Genomic DNA, 19,762 nt, shown 5'->3' on the forward strand with positions numbered 1-19,762 from the left:
ATTCCATTCCTTCTCATCCGAGATAGCTCATGTTATTAAAAACTAAAATCAAATATACCTTTCCAATTGCAATTTTTCGCCCTAGTAATTAAACTAAAATTTCAAATTTTTTACTGCAAAGTGGTAGGAAAAGTTTTTCGGTACTTTTACCTTTTTCACCACCGGACGTCCTTGCCAAAAATTTTACTGCAGTTTTTTTTAATTTTTCATCTTCATTTTTCTGGAAATGAGCCCTAATTTTGGAGCTAACATACAAAATTTGATTCAATTTTCAGTTTTTATTCAAATATCTGCCTATTTTTGTCCCAAACTTCTTAAGGAAAGTGCAGACTATAATTAAACAGGAATATTTTGTGTATTTGTGATGAAAAGGAGGGAACTGATGGTGAACAGGTTAATGTTTGATTCAACATTAACATTAAAAAATTCAGAAGTCTGAAAATAACGTGCACCAAAATTTCATTATGCGAAGTCAGAATACTTCAAATGCTTCCCTTTTTTATCAGTGTTAAAAATGCCTGCTTTATGGAAATGTATGAGGTAATAGCTAGTCTGTTCTTTAAAAAAAAATTACTTATTATTAAAAATATTACTTTTTTTTTTTTTTTCAGCTTGCAGTAGCGAATAATAATGTCATATCATTGCAAGCCATTAATGAGAAATTAACCAAAGAAAATGAAATATTACAACAAAATTTACAGAAGAAATTAGAAGTAAGTTAGTATACAGGTAGTATGTTCATAAATATGGTATAACACTGGAGTCAACAACTATTTGGTTATAAGATGTAAGATATAAGATGTAAATTCCAAATAAGAAATGCTTATGTGATATTTTCAAGTTGACGGTTTCACCATTGTGGGTTTCACACACCAAGCTGTTATGACAAGGATTGCACAGACATTTTTACCTGTTATGCTATTAGTTGTTGGAAAGACGTTTACATGTACTACCGGTACTAAGTGTAGGTTAATAGGTAGTATCAGAGGTACATTACTTGGGGTTTGCAACTCGCATTGTACTGTATGGTGACATCATGTCAAGATCCCATTCAAGTCTCTTCTCGTAGATAGCGAGACTGAGGCTACAACCTTCTGACATGACGCATATCAATGTTCAAGGTTTGTAATGAAAAAAATAAACTTTTCTTGTCACCATCATAGTGAAAAATGTAATACATCGAAAATGTACAGAAAATATAGTTCTCGTAATCCGTCATATCGTGGGCAGCTATTTTGATCCACCTGGACATCCCAGTATCCAAGTTACCTCGGGCATGCGCATTCGCATTTTTTCTGAGTTGGAACGCTTATGCGAGAGCGAGATTGTGACGGGATCTTGGTATCATGTCACCGTAGTTACAAACCCCAAGTAATGTACCTCTGGTAGTATCCATAACCTCACATTGATTCACAGAGCAGCAGTGATCCTTCACGAGTTATAGCCTAGGGTAGCATATTCAGTATTAACATTCTTTTTTGAAAAGAGTCTAGTCTTATTTTGGCATCAAATTGTTTTTCAGATTGCTAAAGCTGATATTGATGTTGAAAGAGAGACGTACCAGACTTCTAGACAAGGATTAAATGAATTATATGACGAAACTAGAAAGTCTCTTGAACAAGAAACTACAATTAGGCTGGTGAGTAGTTGAAAACAAAGGAAAACTGGATTTCACCACTAGAGGGTGCTATTAATTCCTTGATCACAGGGTCTTTTGCTTTGGGGATGTAGGTACTAATTTCTGTTTGTGCAAAATGTTTCCATCTAAGATGTGTTTCAATTTAGAAGTTCTTTTTTTATGTATTTTTGACGGGAAAATTAATCTCACGCAAAATGCGACGAAAAGGTTGGGTTCATACTCGTAAGTAAACAGCACGATCAAAACAACTAATCAGAGTCATTTGTATAGCAAGTCAATCGTCTGCTTGTGTTATAGCTAGGTGTGTCATCTGCTTCTGTTGTTAGTATGTTCGTATATTGTATAGTATATTGTATAAAGAGTGAACCAATCTAAAAAAATTTGTACTTACATGTACATGTTATAAACTTCTTGATGCTTTATGAACTTGAGGTGTGTTGTTTGGTAAATTTGTAAACTGCTGGCTGAAGAGGACATGTTTTATATATAATTCTTGAAATTTGACAATCTGACAACCATCATGTGCTGTAATGAGTTAGTAATTTATGATAATTGGCAAGTATAGTGTGTGACAATGAGACATTGGTTTACAAGGATATGGTAACATCAGGTAACACTAAGTGGATACAATGTTTCAGTTCTCCTTCCACTCTGATTGGTTGATCAGTGTACAATCATTGTCTATGTACAGTGCAGTCCAGGGTGCAGTCTAGGTATAATTTTTTTTTTATTTTTTTGCGCCAGGCAACAGTTCCGGACATTGAATGTCACTGCTGTCTCTCCAGACTTGTTTTTTTTTTTTTTGCATGTGCAAATTACAAGTGCTAGTGCTGACACATTTTTGCAACAGAAGTCATTTCCATGTTTGGGACTACATGACAGGGCTGTACGGCTGTCTCCCTATCAAACGGCGATTCAATGTGCTATCCTGGCATCGACCCGGTGCCCCAGTCAAAGGCAATCACTTGCGGATCTAAACCAAGGTTCCCCAGAAGTCGCAATAGTTAGTGAATGAATCTCGGCCAGTGGAATTGACCTTTCCATTGAGTCTGCGGCACACTCACCCAGGGTAGGGGTCAATCCTTTTTGCTGTTCAGCCTAAGGCAGGATTTGACCTTAGGTCTACCTATCATGACTTTGAAGCAACAATCATTATGCTACATGTAGATACATGTATATCTTAACTCCTATGCTGGCTCTCAATTGGCCCTTACCCTGGATGAGTGTGCCACAGACTCGATGCATTTTCATAAAAAACAAAAAAATTTTAAAGTGAGCATAATCTTAATCAATAATTTCAACATATACAAAATATTTAGAGAATCCGCTACATAATTTTCATACATAATGGTTTTAAAAGCTAGCTAAATGTGGAGTTACATTGTGAAGTAATGTAAAATGGCTGATTGTATTCTGCTGTGTCAATCTTTTTCTACCTTTCTATATTTTGCAGGATGTTGAAAAAGAACTAGAATTACAGATATCAATGAAACAAGAAATGGAAATGGCAATGAGGCTCCTAGAAAAAGATATTCATGAAAAGCAAGATACAGTAGTATCCTTGAGAAAACAATTAGAAGATATCAAATCAATCAACATCGATTTGTACAACAAAATGCAGGTGCGTATTTATTGGTTTTATTGAAAAATGTGCTCAATATAATTTATTTTCATTGGTTTGTTGAAAATTGCATACAATCCATTGAGGAAAACCAATTCTCACTTTTGCTGAAAATAAAACCAATAGTTGATGAACAAGGGCTTGTAACTCATGTTCACAAAATTTTCCATCTGATGCAGATTATCTTTGATTTTGCAAGTTTACCTGTTGCTATGTGCGATGTTTGTTTTACTTAAATGGTTGCCATGCTGGAGTCTGTGGCATTTGGCCTGTCATATCCTAATAATAGACAAGTTCAAACTTGCGCATTCTGGCGTAAAATTGTTCCAATTTCATCTGTGTGGGCTGGTCGAGTTCGCTGTGTAAATTTTCGATACCTCATCAGAACACGCTAACAAGCAAATAAATTGTACAAGCTAGAAATCGACCCACCACCCTCACCCCCAACCCCATTCTTGCACAGAAACCAACTGATGGTGTTGTAACCTGTAACTTGTCTGTTGTAATTGTATTTTTTGTATTCATTACTTTTTATGTGTTATGTTGTTATTTGGTAGCAATTTGACGGTTCTTTGAAGCACAAAACTGAGCTGGTTGGCAAACTGGAAGAAAAAACGAAACAAATGGCCCATATTATGAAGGAAATAGAAAGCAAGTAAGTACCAATGGGATTCCAGTCAAATATTATTGTTTGCTGTGCTAGGGGTGAAAAGGCTAATAACATTTTTTTTTTGATAAATATACTACATATTTGATCAATTTTGATGTTGTCTTGTGGCTTTGATGGTTTTAGTGCTCCCTATATGCTGTAAAACCCTTTCAATGACATAATCTTTCATAAATTTTCCCGCCAAAATTTTGCTGCGGTGTTTTGCACATTTTTATGTACTTTTTTTTTATTTTTTTGTTGATTTCGGACAAAATGAACATCATTTCTCATTGTCTAAACAAGTTAGTACAAATTTTATGGAATTATGGAAGAATTTATAAAAAGTTGATAGGTATCGTGTTTAGCTACCGGTGCTCTGTTTTCTCCTAAACTCAAGATGCAGCAAATTCATTCAAAAGATTGGTGATACATATAACATTCTGTAAATTTGTGCATTGAGCCAAATTAACAAATGTGTCGTGTAGCTAAGTGTTATACAGTATATAAAATAGAATGACTTTCCTTTGATGTATTTTTTTTTTATTTTTTTTTGAATTGCTGAATGGTAGATTCATTTGATCTGATTAGCCTGCTTGATGTAAAAAAAAAAATTCAAAACAGCCTTCTCACCCCTAAATTTTGAATGGATTAATCCATTATTAGGAAATTTGGCAAAACGGGTGGAAAGAGAACAATTTACGTCAAAATACGTGGGCAGATTTCAATTTACGGCGTTTTTTAAAAAATCTCAGAATCCTAAATGAGTCTAACTATTTTTTTTTATTTTTGTGTTTTTATGTTTTTTGTTTCTTTTTCATTCCCAATCATTGTCTGTGCGTTCTTGTGTTGTCGCGTTCTCGGTGTAAATGAAAATGTAGATTAAAACAAAGTGAAAAAGAACGAATAGCGGCAGAAGAGACTGCTAGAAAGTTGGGTCAACTGCTTGCAGAAAAAGAGTCAAAACGGTGAGTGGACCGAAAAGATTGCAACATGTGGTCTCTTAATAATTGTTAATCCAATTTCTATATTTTTCAATATAACTCCCTAGCTCACCACAAACTTATCAATTCAAACTCCCTAGCTCACCATAGGCTTATGAAACTTCCTAGCTCATCACAGGCGTATCAAAATTCCTAGCTCACCACAGGCTTATCAAACTTCCTAGCTCACCACACAGGCTTATGAAACTCCCTAGCTCACCACTAGCTTATGAAACTTCCTAGCTCACCACAGGCTTATCAAACTTCCTAGCTCACCACAGGCTTATCAAACTTCCTAGCTCACCACACAGACTTATGAAACTGCCTAGCTCACCACAGGCTTATGAAACTCCCTAGCTCATCACAGGCGTATCAAAATTCCTAGCTCACCACAGGCTTATCAAACTTCCTAGCTCACCACACAGGCTTATGAAACTCCCTAGCTCACCACTAGCTTATGAAACTTCCTAGCTCACCACAGGCTTACCAAACTTCCTAGCTCACCACAGGCTTATCAAACTTCCTAGCTCACCACACAGGCTTATGAAACTCCCTAGCTCACCACAGGCTTATGAAACTCCCTAGCTCACCACAGGCTTATCAAACTTCCTAGCTGACCACACAGGCTTATTAAACTCCCTAGCTCACCACAGGCTTATCAAACTCCCTAGCTCACCACAGGCTTATGAAACTCCCTAGCTCACCACAGGCTTATGAAACTTCCTAGCTCACCACACAGGCTTATCAAACTCCCTAGCTCACCACAGGCTTATGAAACTCCCTAGCTCACCACAGGCTTATGAAACTTCCTAGCTCACCACACAGGCTTATGAAACTCCCTAGCTCACCACAGGCTTATCAAACTCCCTAGCTCACCACAGGCTTATCAAACTCCCTAGCTCACAACAGGCTTATCAAACTCCTTAGCTCACCACAGGCTTATCAAACTTCCTAGCTCACCACACAGGCTTATGAAACTCCCTAGCTCACCACTAGCTTATGAAACTTCCTAGCTCACCACAGGCTTACCAAACTTCCTAGCTCACCACAGGCTTATCAAACTTCCTAGCTCACCACACAGGCTTATGAAACTCCCTAGCTCACCACAGGCTTATGAAACTCCCTAGCTCACCACAGGCTTATCAAACTTCCTAGCTGACCACACAGGCTTATTAAACTCCCTAGCTCACCACAGGCTTATCAAACTCCCTAGCTCACCACAGGCTTATGAAACTCCCTAGCTCACCACAGGCTTATGAAACTTCCTAGCTCACCACACAGGCTTATCAAACTCCCTAGCTCACCACAGGCTTATGAAACTCCCTAGCTCACCACAGGCTTATGAAACTTCCTAGCTCACCACACAGGCTTATGAAACTCCCTAGCTCACCACAGGCTTATCAAACTCCCTAGCTCACCACAGGCTTATCAAACTCCCTAGCTCACAACAGGCTTATCAAACTCCTTAGCTCACCACAGGCTTATCAAACTCCCTAGCTCACCACAGGCTTATCAAACTCCCTAGCTCACCACACAGGCTTATCAAACTCCCTAGCTCACCACACAGGCTTATCAAACTCCCTAGCTCACCACAGGCTTATCAAACTCCCTAGCACTTTACAGGCTAATTCTGCTATTATTTTGTTAACTACCCCCTTCCCTGTGAGCTATTTTAGAATTCCATATAGGGTCACTGGTAATTGAGGTCATACAGGCCTCTGTGTTCAAATAGTTGTATTTCATTGCAAACCATACACCATGGGAATGCCGAAATCCAAAATGTATTTCCTTGTATTTCATTGCATGCCTGGTAAGTTTATTTCTAAATATGTTCTACTTTTGTCACTTCCTATAAACCTGTTTATGCCTAACGTTTTGTGACTTCTCAGGATAGCAGTGGAGACAGACCTCAAAATAGAGAGTGAGTGGAGAACAACTCTACAAACCGATCTGAGTCGTGAACGAGAGAATCTAACACAACTGCAGATGGAGTTACAACAGATGAGTGCGTTGAAAAAAGAATATGCAGATTTAGAACGAGAACATCAACAATTAAAAGTGACATGCGAGGAACAAGAACAATCATTGGCTGAGATCGGAAGTCATCTGAGCACGTAAGTCATCACCTTCTGCGCTTTCAAACAGTTATCTATTGTTAAAACAGCAAACACAAAACAATACACACCAACGGCAGCTTCATTGTTTTCGTTTTATTTTTTGCAGATCCAAATTACAGATGGAGGATTTGAAGGAAATGAATTTACAGATGAAAGAAAAAGTTTGGACTGACGATAAAAGTGCAAGTTCTTGTAAACAATGTGAAAAACCTTTCTCTGTAGCCAGGCGAAAGGTGAGATTTACATGATACTTATTTGCATTACAACTTATTTAGTGTGAAGGAAATTATTGACCAAGTCACAACTGAGATTACTGATTCCTCTAAGATTTTTTAAACATGAATGTTGAATGATACAAAGGTAACAATAACAATGTTTTATTAAGCCAATTAAATAAACACAGTAACCCAGTTGTGTTCAATCAATGTGACGTGTATATGCATAATATTGTATATACTGTGCTGGGTGTTAGCGCCCAGGGGCCTTAACTTAGAAAATCATGATTTTTTAGGGGTGGGCGCTTATCCGAGCACCCCCCCCCCCTCGAGAAAGAGCGCTAATAAAAAATTTTGATTCATCATGTGACAGGTTGAGGGGGGTAATTGCGTCTTTGAGGGAAAATCAAATTACATAATTAGTTGCGTTGTCATTGATTTTTACAATGAAGAAACAGAAATGATTACAAAAAATATGCACATTTTATTACAATATTAATTACGTACCACCATAATTTACGGAATTAAAAACATTTGAGTCTGTTGGAACACAGTCAAAGTCAAAATTCTAATCATTATCTCCACTGACGAAGGTGTTGGATCGTATGCAAACTCTTGATGAAAATCACTTTCCGCCATGATGCATTTGCAGATTTGACCTGCAGCAGCGTCCTTTGACCTAATGGGTCAAGTTGGTTATTAACCAATCAGAATGCTGTGTTTTACCAACACAATTCTTCGGTAATTCCCGAAGACTTTCCGGTAACGCAATGCGGAAGTGAATTGCGGATCTGTTGGAATTGATTTCAGCAAATAAACGACATGGTTTTTCAAAAAAAACTGGTAACTAGCCATTTTTGACAGGTAAACTGAATATGGCATGAAATATTTACCGCATTTTACTTGTATTGACAGGTCATTGTCGAAGCGTAGTTTACGCACGGTTACCGTGGTCTACGCATTCGCAACGTATTCACAGCGATCGATATCCACGCTGTATCATTTAAAAAACGATTACCAAAATTCGTTACGCAAGACCATGGCAAGACCAAGTTTTAAATTAGTTGCATTTTGAAGAGGTGGACGCTTTGCCAAATGTGACCCAAATATAAAAATTGCGCAAAAGTGGGGGTGGGCGCTTGCCTGGGCATGGACGCGGGCGCTAACGCGGTCGAGTACAGTATTTACATATATTTACAGCATATATACATAATGTTTACATATATCTGCACCATATTTACATATATCTGCATCATATTTACATATATCTGCATCATATTTACATTTATCAGCATCATATTTACTTATATCTGCATTATATTTACATATTGTAGATAAATTAATGATGTGATGTAATTGATGCAGCACTGTCAGTAACAGTTTGCTACCATTTATCAGATAATATTATTTAAACAAACCTATTATTTTCTTCCAAACTGATGTACATTATGATAGGCATGTATGGGACAGGAAGCTGATTCACAATGACTACTCTTGATGATTTGTTCATTCTTGATCTGTTTCTTTTACAGCATCACTGTCGGCATTGCGGTGATATCTACTGCAACAACTGCTCTGATAACACTATGCCTCTACCATCGTCCGCTAAACCAGTACGTGTATGCGATACCTGCCATACCCACCTACTTCAACGCTTCTCAGCATCTAGCTAAGCCAATCACAGTATGTCTTATAGTCACCTGCATCTCAATCCTAACAATGCAAAGTAATATGTAAACCTCAGTGCCACACTTTTTGTGTGTACCATAGTTTTGATGTTGTCATATATATCTTGTGATGACATCATATATATCTTGTGATGACATCATATATATCTTGTGATGACATCATATATATCTTGTGATGACATATATATCTTGTGATGACATCATATATATCTTGTGATGACATCATATGTATCTTGTGATGACATCATATGTATCTTGTTATGACATCATTTTATACTGGTACTTATGATGTAATCATACCTATCATTATAATGACATTGATATTTATTTGAATTTTCAACCAGTGTTTCTCTGTAGCATGCTGTGTGCAAACATATTGTAGCATGCTGTGTGCAAACATATTGTAGCATGCTGTGTGCAAACATATTGTAGCGTGCCATGTGCAAACATATTGTAGCGTGCCGTGTGCAAACATATTGTAGCGTGCCGTGTGCAAACATATTGTAGCACTTATTCCATTGGAAGTGTCCATTCAAATGCTAATCTTGAATTGAGACAAAATAAAAATAGAAAATTTAAATATATTGATTAAAATCTTGCAAAGTTGTTGCATAATTTAAATTATGTTGTATTTTTTATGCCTAAATGCCAATTAGATCTCTGTTGAAAACTTGAGAATTCATTTACTATAGGATTGTTGATGCTATAGCCATGTAGTGACATACTTTATATGAATCTATTCTTCTCTTCTTCATTAAGTTATGGTGACGAGAATTTGGTTCACGGACATCAAAATAAATATATCAACTTCCTGATTTACAAGAATTATATATTTTTGCGTTTGTTACCAATTTCTTTTGTAGTAATCCTAAGGTACTTTTAACATATATCGACTATCCACAAATCAGATTGCAGAATGCCATTTCTGTATTCAACATTTGAAAAGAAAATTTGAAACTGCTGGATCTGTAACCAAAGTATCATTGATTTTATTTCAAATTTTGCTATCAGATTCCATGCTGCTAGAAAGAATAACACTAATATAGGCAAAATTAACATTCTCAACAAAATAGAAGCAGGAAACGCCTATCATTGCAGCCATGTTAGAAGCTGGTTATGGAATTGTTAGCCTCCCATATAGGGCTCGGGCCTTCTGACATCAAAACCTGTGTTGCTTGTCATTCTATAACCTATACATATATAGATCCTGTTTCCATGGTAACTTCTGATTAGTGGATTTCATTTCCATAGTTACTGTTACTTGATTCCATACGGTGCTCATTTGTACTGAATGTTGGTGATGTCATAATGTTACAAAATATCATATCAATGTTGGTTCTGTTGTCATAGTTACTAAATCTTCTCATAAATTAGAATTGTGGCTTATTTTTATAAAAAAAATGAATCTATGGATTTTTGCAAAATTTAAATGGTCGTCTCCATTATGCACTTAAATTAATTATCTGAGCGGCCTCAAAATGCTGCATAAATGTATATTTTATAATTTTTCTGAATCATCTTTCAGCCAAGTACCATGCTATACAAGTAACTATTACTTGTAACATTTGATTATCTGTCAATCACTATATCTGGTATATGGATTTATTTTGCTGCAGTATTTCATTTCAATTTTCCAGAATCTGTATATCACTTAAATATGTATAACTTAAGTTAGGATATCTATAGAACAGTTCTTAGTTGCTCAGAACAGAATTTCTGAGGTGATGTCATTTCTTGTATAGTATATATGTATATTAAAGTCGTGTGCTGTAAAAACAAAGCTAGGAATTTTTCACACTTTTATGTTCAGTTATCTGAATTAAAACAAAAGTGTAGATTACTTTATCTCTGTAATGTAATGTATAAAGTAAAACTGCAGGAATCAATCTTCCATCAACCAATCAGGATCACTGTTACAATCTGCTTCAACAGATAAGATTGTTTTCATAAAGCACTCTCTCATTGGTTAAAACATACCATTATGATCTGAAGATCATAAACTGCAGATTGCTTTATTTTTGCTTGGAATTTATTTTCGCTATTTTCGCTGAAGGGATGATTCTGTGAAAATAAAACCTGCGAATATACTTTTTTTCCTATACTTCACATTAAACTCATCAAAAATCAGTGAAAATAAATTCCATACAAAATGTCCAAAAAAGCCTTTTCAGCGAAAATTTATTCCAGCGAAAATAAAGTATTCCACAGTATCATACATGTATTTACTTTATTAGTAGTGTATGAAATATTTAAATTACAGCACACAATAAATTCAATTTCTATCAGAGATGTACTTCCAATAGAGCAAATACAGTATATATTATGCATTTCTGTAACTCAATGCCTTGCAAACTCCAACGTATTTCACATCAGAGAATTGTTATATTTTTTTCAGAGGATTTTAGATTTCTCATAAACTAGTCATATACTGTAGAATACTTTATTTTCGCTTGGAATTAATTTTCGCTATTTTCGCTGAAGAAATGATTCAGTGAAAATAAAATCCAGTGAATATATCGTTTTTCTTATATTTTACATACAACTCATCAAAATATCAGTGAAAATAAATACAAAACACCCAAAATGTCTTCTCAGCGAAAATTAATTCCAGCTAAAATAAAGTATTTTACAGTATTTTACTATTAATCTATCACACTGCCAGTCATGTTACCACCGATAACTTTAATTGTTTCAAATATTCACACAATTTTCTTGTTATCTACACAGCGTCTGCTAAAAATATCAATTTTTAGTCAAAGTGAGTTACAAGATTGCCAAGTTAAGCCAATCAGAAAGTAGCTTATTTATTGGCAGGTTGTTTTATCAAATCAAATCAAATCATGTCTTGTGTCTTGACTCAGCTGTAATTCTTTGGCTCTAGTCTCTCTGCTGTTGGATCTGCATTTGAAATTTTGATTTCAGTGAGGAGTATATAGATAGTTTTATCAGATGGCAGTAACTACCAGTTGCCATGGTAACTAATTGTGATTCAAAGCTACATATAAGGCGTTTGATTGTTTAGACTGAAGTTGTGGGTTTGAGTTTAAGTTTAACTTTTTTTTTTTTTTTTTGCATAGATTTGAACTTGGAGAGAATCTGACTTTTATGAACACCACAACTGAAATAATATCTCAGCCAATCACAACACTCACATACTTGGCTAATCCAAGTCAAACTAAAGGCAGCCATAATGTCACATGGTGTGGACTGCAACTCGATCATCCTTGTCAAATCATGGAAGGTACTTCCATGGTCAATCTAAAGGCAACCATACTGTTGCATGGTGTGGACTGCAACTCGATCATCTAAGTTAAACTAAAGGCAGCCATACTATCATGTGATGTGGACTGCGACTCAATCATCTGAGTCAGATATACTGTTTCATGGTGTGGACTGTTCTGAATATCACAAACTTGGAAAATACTTGAAATGAAAACACCAAACAAAATTTTATGAACTGAAACTTAGAGTCAATATAGTCCATCACCAAAAGCAATTTAAAAAGATAAGAATCCTTCGTTTGTATTTTGAATGCAAAAAAAGTCTTTGGCAAAGATTACATTTATATGTAGAGGCTAGTTCACTCATGTTCACATTAGAGATGCCCTTCTAAATAGAACAAATACAGTATATGCTTTGTTCTCATAATGGTTTCCATAGTAGCTGGCATTTACAACATTAAGTATTATTTCATTGCTGTCACTGAATTTTGTCTTTCACAAAGTAATGTTAATTGCAATCTGCACGTTTCCATCAACATCTTCAAGCCTTGTATGACAATCAAAATACCATATTTGCTCTATTAGAAGCACATTTCCAATTGGGACACATGTACCATACGCACATCTTCAATAGAGACACATGTACCATATTTGCTCTATTAGAAGCACATCTCCAATAGACGCGCATATAAACCAAAAATGACATTTGTTGTATACTGAATCATTTAAATATTACTTATTAATATAAAAATACCCTGTAATTTATGTAAGCACAAATGCTTCAAATATGGTATGTCTATTTGATCTTGCCTCAACATTTAAAACTGGCATCATTATGGCCAGAGTATGTCGGACAATAATTTGGTTAATGATCTTGGCTTGCTATTGGGTTTCAGTATTTCAGCAGAACTTTAGATTTTTACTGCTAATGTCATTTATTACATGTACAAAATCTATGGTTGTGGTCAAAATCTAACTGGCACCTTCTCAGTGGCTTTTATTTTTAAATTTGGAAAAAAATTTACTTTATAAGTTAGGTACTACAAGTAAATGTGAACAAACCTCGCATCATTTTCCAAATTTAATCATTTTTCACAAAATAAAATTTGAAAATACTGTTATCTGAAACTACTGCATTGAAACATGAAATGGCGAGATAGACATTGGAGTTCATAAAACATTTCAAATGCTGACTATAGATGGTGCTATTTTATATGAGCACCCTGAATTCAAACCTTGTGGGTGAACTCGCTGTAATTTTTTTTTTTTCATTAATATTTAAGAAACCTTTTTCCTTTTGTTTCATTTCTTTTGTCTTTCATCTTGTCACTGATGCTTCTTTGACAAAACATTACAAGATTTATGTTATAACTTATTTGAATTTTCATTTGTAAGTGGGAGACTTCAACAATGTCATGTATAACTTATTGCTAGAATTTTTTAGTTATGTACACCCCCCTCAAGTGGTGATTATTGGAAATGTTACAAGTGCAAGTTACTAATGCATCTTGGGAAACATATTTTCTGTATATTCAGTCTTCTATTTTAAAGTTGTTGTATGTAAAATAGTATAGATGTAGTAAAGAGACTGCAAAGATTAAATTTGTGAAGTCTTATTTTATATTTACAAGAAGTGGGCCATTTCAATTCATGCGCCAGGACTGAATTCCAAGAAAACAGTAGTTTTCAAAATTTCATGAGAATGTGGATCATGTTTGAGTATAATTACATAATTGATTTATCTTGAAAGGAACAATATAATATGATTTATCGTGAAAAGAAATTGTTCTTTTGACGTCAAACATGGTATTTGATGATAAGAAACTGCAAGGTGTACATGTTATATACCAACACAGAGAATGACTCAAAATACTGCTATGTTTGAAGCAAAAAACATTTATAATAAATCATACCCTGACGTTTATTTTTTATCAAAATGCAATACCAAACAAAATTATTTTAGAATACTCGTGCACATTGCCTTTTTAAGGTTTGAGTCAAATTCAAGGTTATATCATGTCTGCTGTAATTTCATTATTATGGATTCATTCTATCGTGATACAAAAAAAATGAGATTAGAGTGCCAAATGTCACGGGGAAATGACCAAAATTGGCATAATTTGTTCACATCTCAAAATTATGCTTGGTGGCCCCTTGAAAAAGTTGTATATTATTGATAATGTGAATTCTAATATTGTATGAAAACACTGAATTGAATTATTAAGTGAGTTTCCATGATGAAAAGTTTACCACTGTATACAATGGGAAGTTCTTTCCCATAATGCATTGCAGTAACATGCTCATTAATGCAAAATTTGAATTCGGCTCAAACTCCCTCATAGGAACTCACCTCATGAAAGCTTCAAGCCTCCCCTCCTTCTTTTCAAATGATCTGTCCCTAGATGTTTGTTTTTTTCGCTTTCGCCAAATGTTTAGCTACACAATGTCATCAAATCTGATCCCGTTTGTTATGAGATATTCACATCGTAATTCACACAGTCTTGTATAGTGTAGGTGAAACAGTTTTGATTAGAAAGTATCGCACTCCTTTGAAGGGGAATTCAAACTACACATTGTGGGCCGTAGCTAGGCCCTCTGGCGGCAGCATCTGGTCTTTACGATCAACGCGTAATAACTTATAATTTACGTGTTTCACCGTAGATGGCGCTTGTTAAGTTAAAGTTAAAATAATTCCCAAGCGGGGTCCAAGACATACATGTGTGAACAAATAAAAAGTAAACATAATCACGAAATGTTGTGAAATGCTGCCTTCCTACCAACTCCTTTCCAGACAGCCAAATATGAAAATGGTTTTACATTTTACAACATTTTCTGAAAAATGTATGCCCTCGCTTCACCCCATCTTTTTGAGGTAATATGGTACTCGTATGTTTTTCATTTGTGCGCATATTTTTGCGCATATATCAGTTACAATATTTTGTGTCAAAATCTGTCTACAGATAATCGTTTTAGCATAAGCTAATATGCTAAGTATGAGAATTGTTTTGGTTAAAAATGACATTTTGTGCATATTATTATCTGCACAAAATGTTACTTTAGTAGCGTTTTCAATGAAAACACATTTTCTCGTTTATTAACCCACTAAAATATTATAAAATGTGTAATGTTTCTAGACATCAAAATGTAGCCTGTAAGACACTATGTATCTTTTTCAACCATGTGACCGAGCAAAATGTGTAGATAATAAGATATTCTGTCTATAGATAACAATACTAAAATGCCCTAGAATAGACGAAACATGCTATTTTTACTCTATTTTTTACATCGATTTTCTCTGAACTGAGCACGGTGATCCAATAGTTTTATGTCTTGGGACATGATATATGAATTATGTATTAATAAAGAAAATGACAATATTTTTAATTTTTTGTAGCGTTCTACATCAGTTACGTAAGATCTGAGTAATTTTCAGTGACATCTTCAGAGATTTGCGAGGATGACACAACTGTTGTTGATTATATTTTAGGCGTGGACCAACTTTTATAATATATGCTGAAATTGTAGATCCTGTTCCAGACAATTTGGAAAAGTACCCAATCTCTTTTTCGTATGATCTGCTCAAAGCCAAGTGTATGGTCTCCAGTTTTTCGAAAGGTTTCGACAACTACCAAGAACACCGGCATTCCAAAATTACCACACACAATGTATATAACAAGTATTAGGAACAGTCTCAGGAAAGTGGGGGTTTACGGATATAAACCAAAGGTTTTGGTCAGAGTCTAGTAAATTGCACGAGGGCGCCACGAAAAAACGATAAAATTGAAGGATCCAGCAATCGGTTGCATTTCCAGTGCACAACGCATATGTTAATTTACAAAAATACAAACTATGTACTGTATGCTTTGTCATATGCATAACGCTTTACAATAACATGACCATTCTAATATCCGTTTTTCCAAGAAACCTCCATCTGCTCAATCGTTAGAGTTTTTACCTGCTGTCACGGTGATTGATGTTGCACCCTTTCCTTGACAACTTTTTTCAATAATTGAGAAGAAAGTCTTTCTCGTCGTCAACCTTAGACGCCTTGACTAAAGCTTCTTGGCAAACGTCTGATTTACAATACGGGTTTACAATATATGACACAGTTGTCTTTAACAATTACATATAGAAATTGAATGCAACTGTAAAAATTATACCAACGGCCAGAACAATAGGTCACATGACCGGAAGTGGTATAAATATATATTATATTCTGCTCTTTGTATGTAGTATTTATTTATACTGTTTCTTGTTTTACGTGAACACTTTATGAATCTCGTAAACTCATCAATTTCTTCCGTGATAATGAAACACATATACTGTGTGTTGACAGGTATATGCACACATGAATAAGACGTAATATGTGAATATTGGATTACTTCATATACTGCTGCACAGACAGTGTTCATATACAGCTACATGTATACAGATTGTTCATACATTTTTATATAGAATGCCACTTTATTATATTTCAAAACGGCAAGGATATTATTTTCCGTCTGTGTTTTAGAATCATATATTTTTTGCTCACTTTTGTTCATAAATTATATTTCTGACTTAATATCGTAAACTGTATGTATGTCAGATATCGTAAACTGTACGTCAGATATCGTAAACTGTGTGTCAGATATCGTAAACTGTATGTCAGATATCGTAAACTGTATATCAGATATCGTAAACTCTATGTCAGATATCGCAAACTCTATGTCAGATATCGTAAACTGTGTGTCAGATATCGTAAACTGTATATCAGATATCGTAAACTTTATGTCAGATATCGCAAACTCTATGTCAGATATCGTAAACTGCATGTCAGATATCGTAAACTGTATGTCAGATATCGTAAACTGTATGTCAGATATCGCAAACTCTATGTCAGATATCGTAAACTGTATGTCAAATATCGTAAACTGTATGTCAGATATCGTAAACTGTATGTCAGATATCGTAAACTCTATGTCAGATATCGTAAACTCTATGTCAGATATCGTAAATTGTATGTCAGATATCGTAAACTCTATGTCAGATATCGTAAACTCTATGTCAGATATCGTAAACTGTATGTCAGATATCGTAAATTGTATATCAGATATCGTAAACTGTATGTCAGATATCGTAAACTCTATGTCAGATATCGTAAACTGTATGTCAGACATCGTAAACTGTATGTCAGATATCGTAAACTGTATGTCAGATATCGTAAACTCTATGTCAGATATCGTAAACTCTATGTCAGATATCGTAAATTGTATGTCAGATATCGTAAAGTCCATGTCAGATATCGTAAAGTCTATGTCAGATATCGTAAACTCTATGTCAGATATCGTAAACTCTATGTCAGATATCGTAAATTGTATATCAGATATCGTAAACTGTATGTCAGATATCGTAAACTCTATGTCAGACATCGTAAACTCTATGTCAGATATCGTAAACTGTATGTCAGATATCGCAAACTCTATGTCAGATATCGTAAACTCTATGTCAGATATCGCAAGCTGTACGTCAGATATCGTAAACTGTACGTCAGATATCGTAAACTGTATGTCAGATATCGTAAACTCTATGTCAGATAGCGCAAACTGTACGACAGATATCGCAAACTCTTTGTCAGATATCGTAAACTGTATGTCAGATATTGTAAACTGTACGTCAGATATCGTAAACTATATGTCAGATATCGCAAACTGTACGTCAGATATCGTAAACAGTACGTCAGATATCGTAAACTGTATGTCAGATATCGTAAACTGTATGTCAGATATCGTCAACTGTATGTCAGATATCGTCAACTGTATGTCAGATATCGTAAACTGTATGTCAGATATCATAAACTGTATATCAGATATCGTAAACTATCGTAAACTGTATGTCAGATATCGTAAACTCTGTCAGATATCGTAAACTGTATGTCAGATATCGTAAACTGTATGTCAGATATCGTGAACTCTATGTCAGATATCGTAAACTCTATGTCAGATATCGTAAACTGTATGTCAGATATCGTGAACTCTATGTCAGATATCGTAAACTCTATGTCAGATATCATAAACTGTATATCAGATATCGTAAACTATCGTAAACTGTATGTCAGATATCGTAAACTGTAAGTCAGATATCGTAAACTGTATGTTAGAGATCGTAAACTGTATGTCAGATAACGTAAACTGTATGTCAGATATCGTAAACTATATGTCAGATATCGTAAACTGTATGTCAGATATCGTAAACTCTATGTCAGATATCGTAAACTTTATGTCAGATATCGTGAATTGTATGTCAGATATCGTGAACTCTATGTCAGATATCGTAAATTGTATGCCAGATATCGTAAACTCTATGTTAGATATCGTAAACTCTATGTCAGATATCGTTAACTGTAAATCAGATATCGTAAACTGTATGTCAGATATCGTAAATTGTATGTCAGATATCGTAAACTGTATATCAGATATCGTAAACTGTACGTCAGATATCGTAAACTCTATGTCAGATATCGTAAACTCTATGTCAGATATCGTAAACTGTATATCAGATATCGTAAACTGTATGTCAGATATCGTAAACTCTATGTCAGATATCGTAAACTCTATGTCAGATATCGTAAACTTACTCTATGTCAGATATCGTAAACTATATGTCAGATATCGTAAATTGTATGTCAGATATCGTAAACTCTATGTCAGATATCGTAAATTGCATGTCAGATATTGTAAACTGTACGTCAGATATCGTAAACTATATGTCAGATATCGCAAACTGTACGTCAGATATCGTAAACAGCACGTCAGATATCGTAAACTGTATGTCAGATATCGTGAACTGTATGTCAGATATCGTAAACTGTATGTCAGATATCGTAAACTCTATGTCAGATATCGTAAACTCTATGTCAGATATCGTAAACTATATGTCAGATATCGCAAACTCTATGTCAGATATCGTAAACTGTATGTCAGATATCGTAAACTGTATGTCAGATATCGTAAACTGTGTGTCAGATATCGCAAACTCTATGTCAGATATCGTAAACTGTATGTCAGATATCGTAAACTGTATGTCAGATATCGTAAATTGTATGTCAGATATCGTAAACTGTATATCAGATATCGTAAACTGTACGTCAGATATCGTAAACTGTATGTCAGATATCGTAAACTGTACGTCAGATATCGTAAATTGTGTGTCAGATATCGTAAACTCTATGTCAGATATCGTAAATTGTATGTCAGACATCGTAAACTGTACGTCAGATATCGTAAACTCTATGTCAGATATCGTACACTGTACGTCAGATATCGTAAATTGTATGTCAGATATCGTAAACTCTATGTCAGATATCGTAAATTGTATGTCAGATATCGTAAACTGTACGTCAGATATCGTAAACTCTATGTCAGATGTCGTAAACTGTACGTCAGATATCGTAAACTCTATGTCAGATATCGTAAATTGTATGTCAGATATCGTAAACTACGTCAGATATCGTAAACTCTATGTCAGATATCGTAAACTGTATATCAGATATCGTAAACTGTATGTCAGATATCGTAAACTCTATGTCAGATATCGTAAACTCTATGTCAGATATCGTAAACTTACTCTATGTCAGATATCGTAAACTATATG

At 34.8% G+C, this 19,762-nt stretch overlaps 1 protein-coding gene across 2 annotated transcripts in view; it reads left to right on the forward strand.

The window, feature by feature from the left end:
* LOC100372467 (RUN and FYVE domain-containing protein 2-like) overlaps nucleotides 1–9,162 on the forward strand; it is a 49,660-nt gene extending 40,498 nt beyond the window's left edge. Inside the window, exons 7-14 of one of the 2 annotated variants that reach the window (XM_006815785.3) lie at nucleotides 612–713; nucleotides 1,523–1,639; nucleotides 3,093–3,260; nucleotides 3,818–3,915; nucleotides 4,788–4,874; nucleotides 6,779–7,003; nucleotides 7,113–7,239; nucleotides 8,754–9,160. In XM_006815785.3, coding sequence (XP_006815848.1) covers nucleotides 612–713; nucleotides 1,523–1,639; nucleotides 3,093–3,260; nucleotides 3,818–3,915; nucleotides 4,788–4,874; nucleotides 6,779–7,003; nucleotides 7,113–7,239; nucleotides 8,754–8,894 — 1,065 coding nt within the window. In that variant the 3' untranslated portion in view covers nucleotides 8,895–9,160. Of the gene's footprint in view, nucleotides 1–611; nucleotides 714–1,522; nucleotides 1,640–3,092; nucleotides 3,261–3,817; nucleotides 3,916–4,787; nucleotides 4,875–6,778; nucleotides 7,004–7,112; nucleotides 7,240–8,753 lie in introns of both variants that reach the window. The other variant, XM_085494029.1, reaches the window with a different exon arrangement.
* Nucleotides 9,163–19,762: the final 10,600 nt, after the last annotated feature.

Source organism: Saccoglossus kowalevskii, chromosome 19 (assembly GCF_978046115.1).
Source record: "Saccoglossus kowalevskii chromosome 19, keSacKowa6.1, whole genome shotgun sequence".
Taxonomy (NCBI): Eukaryota; Metazoa; Hemichordata; class Enteropneusta; family Harrimaniidae; genus Saccoglossus; species Saccoglossus kowalevskii.